This window comes from Heteronotia binoei, chromosome 4 (genome assembly GCF_032191835.1).
Source record: "Heteronotia binoei isolate CCM8104 ecotype False Entrance Well chromosome 4, APGP_CSIRO_Hbin_v1, whole genome shotgun sequence".
NCBI lineage: Eukaryota > Metazoa > Chordata > Lepidosauria > Squamata > Gekkonidae > Heteronotia > Heteronotia binoei.
The window spans coordinates 145831582-145848047 of record NC_083226.1 but is presented as its reverse complement, the minus strand read 5'-3'; the positions used below and the strand labels follow the sequence as shown (position 1 = coordinate 145848047).

At 43.6% G+C, this 16466-nt stretch overlaps 1 protein-coding gene across 2 annotated transcripts in view; it reads left to right on the top strand.

The window, feature by feature from the left end:
* Nucleotides 1-16466, top strand: part of RAB3C (RAB3C, member RAS oncogene family) — a 221920-nt gene that overhangs the window by 96135 nt on the left and 109319 nt on the right. For both annotated transcript variants that reach the window (XM_060235961.1, XM_060235960.1), the window contains exon 3: nucleotides 2476-2594. In XM_060235961.1, the coding sequence (XP_060091944.1) occupies nucleotides 2476-2594 (119 nt within the window). The remainder of the gene's footprint in view (nucleotides 1-2475; nucleotides 2595-16466) is intronic.

Genomic DNA, 16466 nt, shown 5'->3' with positions numbered 1-16466 from the left:
CTGCTTAGTTTCCAAGATCTGAAGAGATCAGGCTGTACCATACTGCTTTCCCTCTCTCAAGAGGAAAACTACTGGTTGCAAACCCAACTTATGCAAGGTATTTCTCTCTCACTCTCTCTCTCTCTCTCTCTCACTCACTCACACACACACACACACACAAAAATTGCTGCTTCTCTTTTCACCCTCATCAGAAACATACTATGAAATGTGGAAGACTGAGACAACTTGGAAATTCTATTTCTCTCTTTCTCATACAACTCCCCCCCCCTCCACTATAACTGATGCCCATTTGCTTTCAAAACTCCTTGCTCCTGAAGATAATTTAGTTCTTTTTGGGATGTATTTTTTTTGCTAACTTGAAAACCTGTTTACTGCATACTTGAATAGCTCCCCCCTCAAGTACAAAAGAGACTTCCACTTTGTGGGAGTATATCTGTTATGTTGCTTCTATCAACTGCTCAGAAATTAGCCAGTTTACTGTTAGATATAGTGGAAATCTACTGCCAATAGGGTGTGTGGTAGGTGGGGCTGAGAGAGTTCTTTATAGCATAAGAACATAAGAGAAGCCATGTTGGATCAGGCTGATGGCCCATCCAGTCCAACACTCTGTGTCACACAGTGGCCAAAAAAACCAAGTGCCATCAGAAGGTTCACAAGTGGGTCTAGAAGCCCTTCCACTTTGCCTGCCCCCCCCAAGCACCAAGAATACAGAGCATCACTGCCCCCAGACAGTTCCAATCATATACTGTGGCTAATAGCCACTGATGGACCTCTGCTCCATATTTTTATCCAATCCCCTCTTGAAGCTGTCTATGCTTGTAGCCACCACCACCTCCTGTGGCAGTGAATTCCACATGTTAATCATCCTTTGGGTGAAGAAGTACTTCCTTTTATCCGTTCTAACCCGAATGCTCAGCAATTTCATTGAATGCCCACGACTTCTTGTATTGTGAGAAAGGGAGAAAAGTACTTTACTTGCTCCATCCCATGCATGATCTTGTAAACCTCTATCATGTCACCCCGCAGTTGACGTTTCTCCAAGCTAAAGAGCCCCAAGCGTTTTAACCTTCCTTCATAGGGAAAGTGTTCCAAACCTTAAATCATTCTAATTTCCCTTTTCTGGACTTTTTCCAGTGCTATAATATCCTTTTTGAGGTGTGGTGACCAAAAGTGTACACAGTATTCCAAATGAGACCGCACCATTGATTTATATAGGGGCATTATGATACTGGCTGATTTGTTTTCAATTCCCTTCCTAATAATTCCCAGCATGGCATTGGCCTTTTTTATTGCAACTGCACACTGTCTTGTGAGATATCTACCATGACCCCAAGATCTATCTCTTGGTCAGTCTCTGCCAGTTCACACCCCATCAACTTGTATTTGTAGCTGGGATTTTTGACCCCAATGTGCATTACTTTGCACTTGGCCACATTGAACCTCATCTGCCACATTGACGCCCACTCACCCAGCTTCAACAGATCCCTTTGGAGTGCCTCACAATCTTCTCTGGTTCTCACCACCCTGAACAATTTAGTGTCATCTGCAAACTTGGCCACTTCACTGCTTACTCCCAACTCCAGATCATTAATGAACAAGTTAAAGAGCATGGGACCCAGTACTAAGCCATGCGGCACCCCACTGCTTACTGTACTCCATTGCGAAGACTGCCCATTTATACTCACTCTCTGTTTCCTATTAACTAGCCAGTTTTTGATCCACAAGAGGACCTGTCCTTTTACTCCATGACCCTTTCAAGAACAACTGCGAGAGCTATGGCTGACCCCTAGCAGCTGCAAGTGGAGAAATGGAGAATCAATCCCAATTCTCCCAAATAAGAATCTGTGCACTTAACCACTACACCACACTGGCTCTCTCATACATATTGGTAAGGTTGACTTCATAAGAAGCAACAATTTTTCAGTTATCTTTTGATCATTAAGAGGATTTTTTGGGAGAGAATAAGAGGTCCACTGAAGGGAGGGACTTGACCCTTTCCCTGCAGTCTGTTTTTATTCTAACCCCCCCCCTACTGTTGTTCCTCCCCCCAGGGGTTCTGTATGCCAGTCTGATGGGCAAACAGGTGGGGTGAGTGGTAGTACAAGGGAAAGGGAAGGCAGGGAAATATTTAGGCATTCTCCCCTCTTGTCTACTGCTTTCCTTCTGCACAGCCCGCTCCATTTCCAATTCACATGATACAAAACCGTGTGTCCTATCTTTTCCCCTAAATATTTGACTCTTCCCACTCTGTATCACAAAGAAACCTCTTTCTTTACTTAAAGGAAAGCAGCACTTTGAAATTCTACTCAGTTACAGTCTTGACCATGTTAAAAGGTATTGTTGGTTTTTCAGCTAGGATCTGCCAACTTGTGAATAAAAACATTTTGAAAGCTTTTGGCTCTTCTCTTTCATAAGCACAGAGAAGTGAACAGCATAGAATTGCAGCCTCATTTGTCTGTTCTTTATTGATCTTAGGACACAGCGGGGCAGGAGAGATATAGGACAATTACTACAGCCTACTATCGGGGTGCAATGGGCTTCATATTAATGTATGACATCACCAATGAAGAATCCTTCAATGCTGTGCAAGACTGGTGAGTAGAACATGGGAACAAAAACTACTTAGCAATCCATGTACTTATTACTGTCATGGGAGTAACTTTCTAAGAATGGGAGTAACTCTGGGAGTAACTTTCTAAGAATGTCTACTCTTTCATTTTTGCTTTTTAAGAAAATCTATCTTGAATTTGACTTTGAGAATATTTCCCTCTTGATCTGTGTTTCCTTCCATATCAGTGTCAAGCTTCTAGCACTCACAATCTCTGGCTGCAGACCTATTCAGAAGACCATCTCAAAGTTGTGGTTACATGATGAAGCTGTCAGGGGGCTAGCAGCTTTGAGGGATTTGTTTGTATCAAAGAGAATATCATGAGGGGGAAATGATTAAATATCCCATTCCTTTTAGTGACCAGAGGTGGGATTTCACACAACTGCTCTAATGTGAAAACCAAAATGTCCTGATATCCAGCCACCCCGAAGGTTGCTAACTCTGGCTTGAGAAATTCCTGGAGATTTGGGAGTGGTGTCAAGGAAGGGCAGAGTCTGGGGAGGGAGCTCAGTGGGGATTTAACCCCACTGATTTAACCCAAAAGCTTGAATTGTTTTATTGCTTTTAAATTTATGTAGTCCAACATGACTGATGTACATCGTCCAGAGCCCAGCATTATCTGGGATAGGGTGATTAATAAGCCAAATTAATACTAATAATAATACTAATGATATGATGTGATGCCAGAAAGTCTGCCCTCCAAAGCTGGCACTTCGTCCTTGGGAACTCATTCGTGTTGTGTGGCGATCAGTTGTAATTTCAGGAACTACTTTGAGGCTGATAACCCTAATTGAACATCTCTTGTGACATGTGAAGGTTGTTCCCACTTCTGATTGTAAACCCTGGATAACCCAATAATTTAACAGAAGCTCCCTTTCCCACATTCCTACATTCTGTTTGTTCCAAAAGGCATAATGCCTATGCTGGGGAAAATATCATGCTTTCAGCTCCACTACATATAATTCATTTGGGCACTCTGCATCTTGTTAATATTTTAACATTTGCACTTTTGCTTTCCATGGATAATTTATAGAAGTAAATCAAATGCCCTCCTAGTAGGGACAAGCTGTGGAGACAAGAAACACCAGGGCATGTTACAGTGTGAGTGTTCTGGAGAACACTAAAATGGCCATCCTGGGAAAGGGTGTGTGTGTGTTCTGGCTTATTGTTCTCTCTTCTTTTTTTTTCTCATACACACTTGCACTATTTCCTGTACCATTACTGTTGATAATTGTGTGTCTTTCAAGATTTGGGAGCTGGGCAGGCAAATAAGGATTTTGACAGAGGTGCAATCTATAACAAGCAGAAATGGTAGTAAGGGTGAAACAGATGGGATTTGTAAAGCAAGCTGAGCAGAGTGGGACAGCTGAAGTGAACATTCTTGGACTACCAGACAGAGCAGGTTAGGCAAGTCGGGAAATCTGTTTCTTAAAGGAATGCCCTAGGCCCTGAAGATCACTCACAGGGCGGAAAGTGCCATTAAGTTACAAATTACTTATGGCAAGAGGGGGACAGAGGTTGTCTGATATGGTCTGCCTTGGTGGTCACCCATCGAAATACTAGCCAGGGGCTGACCCTGCTTAACTTCCAAGATCTGATGAGGCTGGGCTAGCTTGGGTCATCCAAGTAAGGCATAAATTCATACACTGCCATTTTAAGTATTCTCGTACATAAACACCCTCCTTAAAATGTAAAGTACAAATGTTAATAAATGGGTTATCTATTTCATTGCTGTGTAAAGCTACAAAGAACACCATCCATGTACAATATGCAGATTTCTTTGTCAAGTGCTGTCAGTGGCTATCTCTCTCTATTGGGTGTACATTCATTGATGAGCCTAATTTAGGCTCTGCAAGATCTAGGAAATAGACTTGCCAAAGTCAGGTTTACAAGTGCATGTCAAGTAGATATGCTCATCAGGGAATTGTAATTGGATGTCCTTTCCTGTTAACCAGCAATCATTTTGTAGAAAAAGAGGTGCCGGAGCTCATTAGCACAACTTATTTGCATAACTCATTTGCATATGTCACACACCCCTGACATCACTGGAAGGTGGACGAAATCATATTACCTCAGCATATACCTTTAAATGCTTCTTTGAATTATAATTGTCACAATAAAACCTTACTCCCATTATATTTTTAAAATTACTTTCTCCTATGTGGCCACAGTGGCATGATGACGATTTCCATCTGTCTGCTTTATGTGCTTTGGTGGTTTCCCCATTTTTTGTGGGGGAAAATATTAGAAAGTCTGTCAAATCTTAGAGTTCAGCAAAATTCTCACAGGGGGTTTGAACAATAGAGCCCAGAAGCAAGTATACGGTGGGGGGTGGGGTAAAAAAAAAAGAGCACAATAAAATTTAGAGCTTTCAGAGCTCTGCTCCTGTGAGCTCCTGCTCAAAATGAGGCCTGCTGTTAACTGTGCTGTCAGGGGCAAACTCCAGTTTGCCGGTGTGTGAATGACCCTTACAGGATTTAGCCCTGAAGCATTACGATCACATCCAAATCTACATCCATATCATTTAAAACGAAAATGTCTGATGAGAATCTGAATATTTATGCTTCCTCAAGATTTTGCATGGTCAAAAAGCCATACACAACCAATTAACTGCACCTCAAATGGAAATGGTAGCTGCCTTTCTCCATGGGTGGTGTGCTGGATTCCAACTGTTTAAACCTATGCAGTGATCAGAGTTCCTTGTGTAATTTTTTTTTAAAAAAATACAGTTTAGTGCAGACTATAACAGTGTTTATTGTTACTATTCTGTTGCTTGATTGTTTGTTTGTTTTTTAACCTTTTTACATGATGCATTCTCAGTAATCCATGCCTCCATTTAACAATGCTTTGGCCACCTGCTGAGAGAGGAAGAGACAAAAAAAAAATGCGCAGAGTAAAACTGAATAAAAATCCGCAAAGAATTATTAGTCTTTTACACTCTACACTTTCCCTGTTTGAAGGGATGTTTTGTTTGGCATCTATATGTACTAGGGTTGTCAAGTCCAATTCAAGAAATATCTGGGGACTTTGGGGGTGGAGCCAGGAGACTTTGGGGGTGGAGCCAGGAGACATTGGGGGCAGAGCCAGGAATAAGGGTGTGACAAGCATAATTGAACTCCAAGGGAGTTCTGGCCATCACATTTAAAGGGACAGCACACCTTTTTAAATGTCTTCCTTCCATAGGAAATAATGAAGGATAGGGGCACCTTCTTTTGGAGCTCATAGAATGGGACCCCCTGGTCCAATCGTTTTGAAACTTGGGGGGTACTTTGGGAAGAGGCACTAGATACTATACTGAAAATGTGGTGCCTCTACCTCAAAAAACAGCTCCCCCAGAGCCCCCGAAACCTCCAGATCAATTCCCCATTATACCCTATGAGAATCGATCTCCACATAGGGAATAATGAAGTGCTCAGCAGACGTTTCTCTCCCCCCACCCTGTTTCTGGCGACTCTGAAACGAGGGATTGGCCTCTCTACTCACAAGTTGCTGCCAACTTCTTCAAAGTAACACAGATATACCATCCCAAGAGTAAGCCTTTCAATTGGAGACTGAAACCTCCGGAGGTGGAAATGCACATGGTCCTCTGGGGGTGGGGCTTCCCCCCTCTGGCCAGCTGACTGGGGGCAGGAAGGAGCATGGGAAAGCAGAAAAACCCCCGCTGGGTCATGGGGATTGGCAAGCCTAATGTGTCCAGCTTTTCTCAGGGAAGTAGAAATGTATGAAAACATTTCAGCAAAGTAGTTTGCTCAAAGTCTATTCTGTAAGCTGGATAAAAGAAGCTGCTTTATACATTGCCTAGGTAATAGACTAACATAGTAGAATTCTTTGGACTGGACCATTGAGCTTTTAGGATGGGGGTGGGTGTAAATTTTGAAAGCTCCTCTTCTGTAAAACTGTCTGTCAGCTATGTTTCTTTCATCACAAGCTTCTTGAGATATGAGCAGCCTCAGCCTGCAAAACATGTGAGCCTTCTCAGTAATAAGAGGTAAAAAGCGTCAGCCTGGGAGACTGTTCTTTTAGGCCATTTGTTAATTAAACATTGGTGTTTCGTATCAGATGTTTACAGTTGACTCTTTCTTAAGATTGTTCTACTTGTTCTGTTCGGGAGTGGGGTTCCCCCACTGGGCAGCTGACGGGCCAGCAGATTGGAGTCCCAAAGATCCCCTATTTACTGCTGATTTCATTGTGAACTGCCTACTTTGTGAACTGCCTACTTTGTAGGGGGAAAACTGGATTATAAATAGTCAAAATACCAAACTCGCTGCATGAAATAGGCCAGCCAGTGTAGTGATTAAGAGCAGCAGACTCTAATCTGGAGTACCAGGTTTGATTCTCCACTCCTCCACATGAAGCCTGTTGGGTGACCTTGGGCCAGTCACAGTTCTCCTAGAACTCTCTCAGCCCCTCCTACCTCACAAGGTGTCTGTTGTGGGGAGAGGAGGGGAAGGGGATTGTAAACTGCATTGAGACTTCTTATGGTAGAGAAAGGTGGGGTATAAAAACCAACTCTTCTTCTAAACAGCCACAACAACACAGGTATTCTAAACCTTCCTTCCCTATGTGCTAAGATGCCACCATCTTGTCACTTTTTGCAGATAGTCAATAATTATTTCACCTTCATATAATACTTCATTAATTTACAGAATAGCAACAAGAATATCACCTTGTTGTCTATAGCCCTCTCACAAGGGTACAGACCACCAAGAATGAAGGTTCAGTGAAAACAAGCCCAGTTATGATAGTTCTATCTAACTGGGCTTGTTTTCACTGAACCTTCATTCTTGGTGGTTCTCCACATGGAGGAGAACCATTCAGTTGTGAACATTTGTTCCAACATGGATTTTCTGCATTCCCATTTTACTTGCTGCTAATTTCCTGTTTCTTTGGTGGGGTGGGGGTGGAGTTTATTCCACACATGTTTTTTCTCTCCCTAGTGGCTTATTGAATATTACACAGGTTTATTTCCAGTTTATCTACCTGCAGTTCAAATCTACAGCAAGTTGTGTTGGAAATAAACTTGTGTGATGATATCCAATTGACCACTAAGCGGAGAAAAACACATGAGAAACAGAGAGAGAGAAAACCCAAGAAGCTGGAAACTACCAGTGAGTTAAATGAGAATGCAGAAAAGTCCATAGGCATGATTTTAAAATGATCTATAAAAATGTGGTCATGTGACCAACTTTGAGTATTAGCTTTAATCTCTCTCTCTCTCTCCCGGCCAGATCTGTTATTTCTGTTGTTTCCTTCTAACTGTCCCATCCTTACGCATGCAGAACCTTAATTTCAGAAGCTTATTTCTGTTTCCTGGTGGCATCTCTTAACAGACACTTCTAGCCTTGACTCTCCACTGAAAAGTGAACACTGAAAACAGAAAAGGTTTCTTCACAACAACACAGAGATAGTGGAAAATAATTCTGAAGTCATTATGTTCTTCGCAAGGCGAGAAACTACCAGATCCAAAGGTCATTGGGCTTCAGCCACATTAAAGCCAAAAGTCAGCAGATATCCATCACACCCTTAAGCTTGGTAGTTGCATCAGAACTGGTCATTACCCCATGTCTGGGGCAGCTGGGTTTTGGCCTCATGAAGTGACTGCAATGAAGCAGTAATCAATACTTCACCTGAAAGTCTGGCTGGCACAGTGCCACATGTCAGGAGGAGGTAATTACTACCACCACTACCACTGCCACCATCGCCTGCTCCCGATCTCTGCTTTATTGCTTCCCTTTCGTAACCGGTAATTGTTTTCAATGAGCCGAGACTGCAACATTAGTAGGAGACATAAAACTGCTGCCAAGGTCTGTGAGAATCAGAAAAGTTAAAGAACCCTGCAAATGACAATGCTGCATTATAGAAGTGTGGAAAGAACAAGTAAATCTCAAAGGTCTTTGTTGGAGTTCATTTAGACAAGGCACAAGAAGACAGTTTTGTCAATTCATCTTTCTATGTATCCAATGAATCAAATCCTCCATTATACTCATTGTTCTTCAGATCCAAGCTGCACAGGGCCAATCTGTGCCCAGTATGGATAAACTCGAGCTCTTTTATATCCCAGTGGAACCTGATATAGGTTTAGGGTTGAGCTACAAATGATGGCATGCAGCGGGGTCCATCTTGTGGCTGCCAGCACCATTTTAAGGCTGCAGTCACACAAGCAGTTTGATCTGTTATTGTTGTGGTACCCTTGCAGATTTAAAGAGCATGATGATCAGACATCTGCTTCCTGTTCCCCAGTCATTAGCCCTCTCCCCTTCTGACCCATCTTGGAACTGAAGTTAATGGACACTAGGGAAAGGCCAGACTATGGATGCAAGAGCCTTCACCCCACATTTCCAGCTGTCTGAAGTCCCCTTTTGCGAAGTCAAGCCATTTGGGAAGTCTGAACCTTCTCTTCCATTCTCATCTCCTCCCCCCCCCCCCCCATTTTGGATCAGGTAGCAAGTGTGCATAAGCACATAATTGCCTATGATGTTGTCAGTCACCACAACCAAGTAGTCATTCTGGATTGGGAGTCCCTTGGGGGTTGTTTTTGAGCAACAAATCCCCACCCCACCCCCTCTCCTGTTTCTATGTCAGAGTTGCTGTTGGAGAACATCCCATGATTGACACAAGAGTAAATGTACTGAAGTCAATGGGACTACTCTCATGTAAACCTGCACTTTACACCTCCCATGTATTCCAAGGAAGAGAGGTGAAGGGAAGGAGACCAATAGGGACTGGAGTACTTGGCAGAGGGATTGTGGAGCTGTCAAAAAGGAGCCCGAGCTTCAATTACATGCTTATGCATATGAGTGAAGGACCAAAAGAAAAAAAGGATGCCATAACAATCTGAACAATCGACCATGTGGCAAGCATGCAGTGAAGCTGGCTCAGGGTGGGATGTCTGATCAAAAGTTCCCATGACAAAATAACCAGACTCCAATAGGCTTCCCAATCCCCGAGTCCCAGCAGGGGATCCCCCGGTTTTACAGGCTTTCCCCTACCCCCAGCCAGCTGGCCGGCAAGGGAAAGCCACGCCCCCACAGCCACCAGTACCTCTAGATCTCCCACAGGTTAAGAAACCTGCAAACAGGTCCCGTTTTAAAATGCCTCTTTGTGTTTGTGTTCCCCTTTAAATTTGAGCAGGAAGCAGGAAGTACTTCATGGGGAAGGGTCAGACGCAGAGCCTCCGTTTGTTTTGCTTTTGTTTCACAGCGAGAGAGAGAGAGAGCGAGAGCAGCATAGCCCCTGTAATTGTCAGATGTCGTTGTGGAGGAACCAGCCTCAGTGAGTGAGAGAGAGAGAGAGAGAGTACTTTTCAGAAGTCTTTGTAGGGGAGGCATTAATAGTGTGTGTCTGTCTCTGTGCTTGTTTTGCATTGTTTTCAGAGTCTTTGTATAGGAGCCTGTTTATGGGATAGAGGAAAACTCCACCTCTCTCTCTTTTGTTTGCCTGTGTTAGGCTGAAGAACAGCAGTTCCTGTGAGTAAAGCCCCAGTGAGATCACAAAAATGTGAGCTTGCAAACTCTGTGCATTTTGGCTGCTTTTCGTGTGCTTACACTTTCATGTACTAGAATTGCAGCTATTGGGGGATGAGGAAATGATGACTATTCAGGTAAACTGCACTGTTGTATTTTTATGCATTTATTTTGGAAATGGGAAGTCTGGCTCCACCCCGAAGTCTCCTGACTCCACCCCAAAGTCTCTTGGCTCCATCCCCAAAGTCCTCAGATATTTCCTAAATTAGACTTGGCAACCCTAGACTCCAAAGAGTTTACAATCTTAATAATTGTTATTGCTTTCGGAATGGGACCAAACCAGACTCCAAGGAACTTACAGTCTTATTTGCAAGAACTTGTAGTTATGTAGGAATCACCACAAACATTCACTAGTAGCCGAAGCCTACAATAATTATACAGGGAGAATCTTTCTCCCTATACAATTATTGTAGGCTTTGGCTACTGTTGAATGTTTGCGGTGATTCCCACATAAACACAAGATTGTACACTCTTTGGAGTCGAGTTTGATCCCATTTCAAAGTGATAGCAACAAACAGGACTATAAATTCTTTAGATTCAATCTCTTCATCCTTGGACCTGAGGAAGATTTGAAATGGTGTACTAGATTGACCCACCGTAGTTCATACCTTATATTTGGGATTTGTACGTGTTATATTTGTAAACAAATGACTAACTATTACTAAATTGTTTCTTGTTGTGCCTGGAGCAGTATATTTTTGATCTGTAGCCTCCAGGTGGGGCCTGGAGACCTCCCACTTTTACAACTGATCTGTAGCAGGCAGAGATCAGCTCCCCTGGAGAAAATGGCTGCTTTGAAGGGTGGACTCTATGACATTGTACCATGCTGAGGCCCCTCCTGTCAGGTGATGGAATCTCAAGGCAGTATTCATTTGAAACAATGTATACTTTATTGGAAACTCATAGCTGGATACAAAGATTGAGGCTAATGCCTGGAATCAGGCGGTTACTACTCTTAAAGATTCTACATCAAACACTTTCTAAACAAAGCTCCCATTCCCATAACATCAAGGGGGTGAAGGTGCAAACTTTCACATGAGGGCTTCAGCTTATCTCTTTGCCCTGAGAAGATGCCTGGAGGCCGTTTTATCTACCAACGGCTGCATTCTTTTGTTCTTTGGGTAACATCAACAACGTTTACACATCGCTCGCTGTCCCTTTTGATATGCACAGTAACTACAGCATTACAAAGAGCTTTGGGTTAGTACAAAGAGTCCATATGGTTAGTATTCTACATTTGTTAGATATTAAAGTTACAGAGCCTGACACCTCCCTTCCTCAAACTCTGCCGTCTCCCGGATCCACCCCAAAGTCTCCAAGTATTTTCCAACACAAACCTGGCAACCTAGTTGAGTAGATCTTGTCCTTGGTAGCCTGTAATAGTTCTCAAATTTATGTAATAAGAGCTAGTGTTTTTAAAGTGGATTGGAGAGGAGTTGGCCACCAGTGGAGCTGTTTAAAGATTGGCAAGATTGCCTATAGTTTGCGCTTATTAAGCAGCCTGCCTGCTGTTTTGAATGAGCTTTTGCATTTGTCTTCCAAGGCAGCCCTATGCAGAATACATTGCAATAAACTGCAATAATTTGAGGTGAGCAATGCATTTATAACTGCGGAAAGATCTCACATGGCAGAGCAAGGTTGAAGCTAGTGAATCAAACCAAGCTGATTAAAGATACTACACATTTCAAATGAAATTTGAATGTCTCTCTGAAAGCCTAGATTGCCCCCCACCCCCCCTTTGCAGGACTAGCCGGAATAATCCTGCAGTCTGCTGAAGAATTGTCCTGACTGATGCACTCTGCAATTTTCAACTTCATATGAAATATTCAGCAAGCAAACCTATAAACTTGTTTAGGTCAAACTCAGAGCATGATACCACTGTAAATTCGAGCTGTGAACGAACTCCTCAGCAGCTTCATCTTTTTAAAAAGCAGATCCCAGTTTGGATGGGGACTGTGGTGTGGGGCAAACCTCTCACCTAGGTGTTTTTCCTGACTTTAAAATGCCAGCGTGGTACAGTGGACTTGGACCCTGTGCAACCCAGTTCCTCACTTCTGCCATGGAAGCTCCTTGGGACCTTGGGCCCATCACAAATACTCAGTGTCCTACCTCACAGAGTTGTTGTTATGAGAAAATTAAAGAGGGGAGAATGGTGTTCTAAGCAGTTGTGAGCCAGAACTGTGGGGAGAAAAGAAGGGTATAAACAAATAAATGCAAACAGAATGGATTCCATATAGCTGCTATTTATCCCACTGGGGGAATCTGCTGGTCTGCAGTGAAGCAAGTGTCAGCTCCATGGGGCAGTTTCAAGACAGGAAAATGGAAGGGTGTGTGTGGGGAGGCTTAAGACTCCTCCCACTTGTGACAGCCCCAATCTGAACTGAGGTCCTGCATGCCCACTCATTAAGAGGGAAAAGATACTTGGTGGTTCATTTAGAGTACTGGTAGCATCACATGTCATTTGTCACTCAGGTAGAGCTGCCAAATCTTGGTTGAGAAAGTCCTGGAGATCTTGGGGTGGAGCCTGGGAAGAGGGGAGGGATCTCAGCAGGGATGTGATTTGATAGAGTTGACTCCCCGAAGCTATTTCCTCCTGGGGAACTCATCCGCAGTTCAGTTGTCATTCCAGGGGAGCCCTAGACCCCAAGTGGAGGATGGCAACCTCTGGGGGCAGCTGTGCAAAAGGTTGCACAGACTTCTGCTATCAAATGTGATCTGAATAGGTAGTTAAGGGCATATAAACCCACTGCTGCTCTTTTACAGAGGTTAGTTTAGTCCCAGGCTTACCTTTTCCCTTTTAAAATGAAATTGGTCTCAAGTTCCCTTCCTTAACCACCATTCTACAAAACACACACACACACACAAACAAAAACAGTTTCGAGCATGATTACAGACTTCTCCACAGCTGATATGACTTTAAAAATCTTGCTTATTAAAAAAAAATGATACTAACGCCCTCTGGTGCTGAAGCAACATTTAGTGGTGCTTGCCTTGTCTACCGACAAGACCTCCAAACATTTACGGAATTCAGACAGAACAGAAACTTTGCAATAAAATATTTATTCCCTGAGCTCTTTCCCCAAATGGAATTAAGCAGAGTCAATCGAAGAACAGTCACAATAAAGTTCCTGTGGCATAAATCACTTTGGAGCTGCAAAGCTGTGTAAGAGATTTCAGAGTGTGATTAATGTAGGCAACTTAAAGGAAACAGGATACAGGCAGCATCTGTTTAATTTCTTCCTCATGTTTATATCCCACTCATGCATAAGATGACCCTGCTTTTTATTCCTTGCAACAACCCCTTAAGATAGGGTGGACCAAGAAAGAATGACTAGCCCTGCGCCACCTGATGAACTCAAAAGCCCAACTGGGAGTTTGAACCAAGATTGTGAAAGTTACATGTAGCCGTGTAAGTAATGTGGCTTTCACAACAGAGCCATCAGTGCCTCCATGGGGTGGTTTGCAGATACAAGAAACAGCAAAAGTGAGCGGAGGTGTGGCGTGGTCACAAACAGAAAAGAGCCCAGGTGTGTCTGTAAGGCACAAAACTCCCATTGCACGTGTGACAGCAAAGTCCTTGTGGTAGAGTTGCCAGGTCCCCTTACCTTTCTGGCAGGTATTTACCTTGGGGCATTTCAGTGGTAGGCATTACCTTTGGGGGCTTTCCAGGGGTTAAGCGGGGTGCCAAGGACCCAAATGACATTTTGGTTTTACCTGAAGTGGTCCAAAGCAGGAAATGACTATAGGGTTGCCAGGTCTGTGTTGGAAAATACCTGGAGACTTTGGGGGTGGACCAGGAGAGGGTGGGGTTTGGGAAGGGGAGGGGCCTCAGCATGGTACAATGCCATAGAGTCCACCCTTCAAAGCAGCCATTTTCTTTAGGGGAGCTGATCTCTGCCAGCTGGAGATCAGTTGTAAAAGTGGGAGACCTTTGGCATGTCTCTAGGGCATGTCTTCACTGTTCTCAGTTTAACTGTCGTGAGGTTTCCTTGGAAATCTTTGCATGAGACAGATGCCGTGTATTCTCTGTTAGAAATCCATAGCTATGTAACCTAACTGCCTCTGCTTTGCTAAAGTATAGTTCATGAGGAGTCCTGGAGAAGAGGGAATTATTAGCAAGCAGATTTAAATCTGTAGTATAGACATGTTTTCAAAAGTACCTGTCATATGCAAAAAGATAGAAAGAGGGTGGTTTGATAAGAGAGTATGGTTTGTCTCTTGCCTTTCTACAAACCTCTGTAGACAATTTATTCATTCACTTATTGCTTTTAATGGGTTTTTTAAAGTTGTAAACATTTGGAGAAAATCAGTAGATAAATAGGTAACTCCCTTGTTCCTTTGCTTACCTTGATGTACTGGATCCTTGTAACTGAATTCCCTTGTGTGAAATGGTGACTTTCTCATCATATCAATGGGAGTAGCAGTGCCGTATTGGGAAAGGGATTCATTTATATGTAGAGTTCCTGTATCCACTGAAATTAATCAGAGCACTGTACATCAGAGTACCCACAACAAGGCCATTACATGGCAGTAAATCCCATTGATGTCTGCAACATTGAATAATAACATTTTGAGTAATGGCTGGGACTGAATAATTAGTATTACCAGAGTTATTGCCTGTGCAGCACGACTCACCATCTTGCTGCAAAAAGCCATTGTGGGCTTTTGAGCTGTCATATTAAGTGGTCCAAAAAAGTATTCAACAGGGATGTCTGAAAAACAGCAATAGGTGAAGCATGTTCCCCATATCCAAGTATCCATTTCTCTCTTCCTCCAACAACTGCATACCCCTTATTTCTGAGAAGTGGGAGGGAATGGAAAGCCGTCATTGGGGGAGGTTCTTTGTACCCAGATTCCATGCTGCCTATCTTCTGAGCATGCGGGGGGTACTAGTATTCTTAATTCCTATTCAGTCCAGAAAGCACATAAACTACAGATCCTGGACATGCCTATGCCCTATAGGGTCACATGGCCACATGAAGTTGCCTTAAACTGAATTAGATCATTGTTCCATCCGTGGCAGTATTGTGTGCTCCATGGCACTGGCTTTCCAGAGTCTCAGGTAGAGGATTTTCCTCCTCACCTGCTGGTGGTGGAAAGTGTCATCAAGTTGCAGCCAAATTGTGACCAATGTTCCCTCTAAGCTGCAGAGTCTTGTGAGCAAAAATTCTACTTTGTGAGCAATTAGAATTAAAGTTGTGAGCTACTGGAATTAAATTTGTGAGCTACTGCATAAATTAGTGTGCTCTGGGGTCATCCTTCCTGAGCTAAGACAAAAATGTCTGAGCTGGAGGCTAAAAATCTGTGAGCGAGCTCACACTAACTCAGCTTAGAGGGAACACTGCTTGTAACAACCCCATAGGGGTTTCAAGAAAGGGAATTCAAAGGTGGTTTGCCATTGCCTGCCTCGCAACCCTGGACTTCATTGGTGGTCTCACATCCAAATACTGAACAGAGCCAGCCCTGCTTAGCTTGTGAGTTCTGGTGAGCTTGAGCTAGCCTGGACCAGGAGGGCGGGGTAGCAGGAATGCACAGGAATGCAGTTCCAGCTGTTTTGTTGTCCGGAGGGGGTGGCGGGGTGGCCTAATATGCAAATGAGTTCTTGACAGACTTTTTCTATAAAAGCCCTGCATGAGACAATGGTGACAACAGGGGTGTGGCCTAATATGCAAACGAGTTCCTTCTGAGCTTTTTCTACAATGTCAACTTTTTCTATGTCAGGCTGTTTCTAAATATATAATGACCAAAATGAAGGGTCTGTTGATCATTGGAGTTCGTTGCTTAAAAGTGCCAGCCTTGCTTAGTTTCTGAGATCTGATGAGATCAGGCTTGCCAGGGCTGTCAAGGTCAGGGCATACAGGTCACAGGGCCAGCTCTGCCACTAGACAAACTAGGTGATTGCCTAGGGTGCACCAGATTGGGAGCCCTCCCATGGGAATGGTGATATTATCAGTTGGCGGGGGCGGGGGGGGGGCACCAGAAGTTAGCCATACCTAGGGTGCCAGACAGTCTAGGGCTAGCCCTGACAAGGCATCATCTATTACCTTATCCTTTTACCAGGAGATGCCAGAAACTGGGCCTGAGACTTTCTATATGCTAAGTGAATGTTCTACCACTGATCTATAGCCCCTCCCTTGTCATTCCTAGGCAAGTGTTTGCATTTTGCAAGCCCTCCCTACCAGTGGCCTCCTCTCCCTCTTGTCAAACATCCTTTTTGTGTGGGAAATGAAGCTGGGCTGAACCCACCCGTCTTCTGAAATTCTGACTTCTGCATCCCTGAGTCCTGCCTAGATCCCTTCTCACTCAAGTGGGTTTGGTTTTCTGATTCCCTGTTT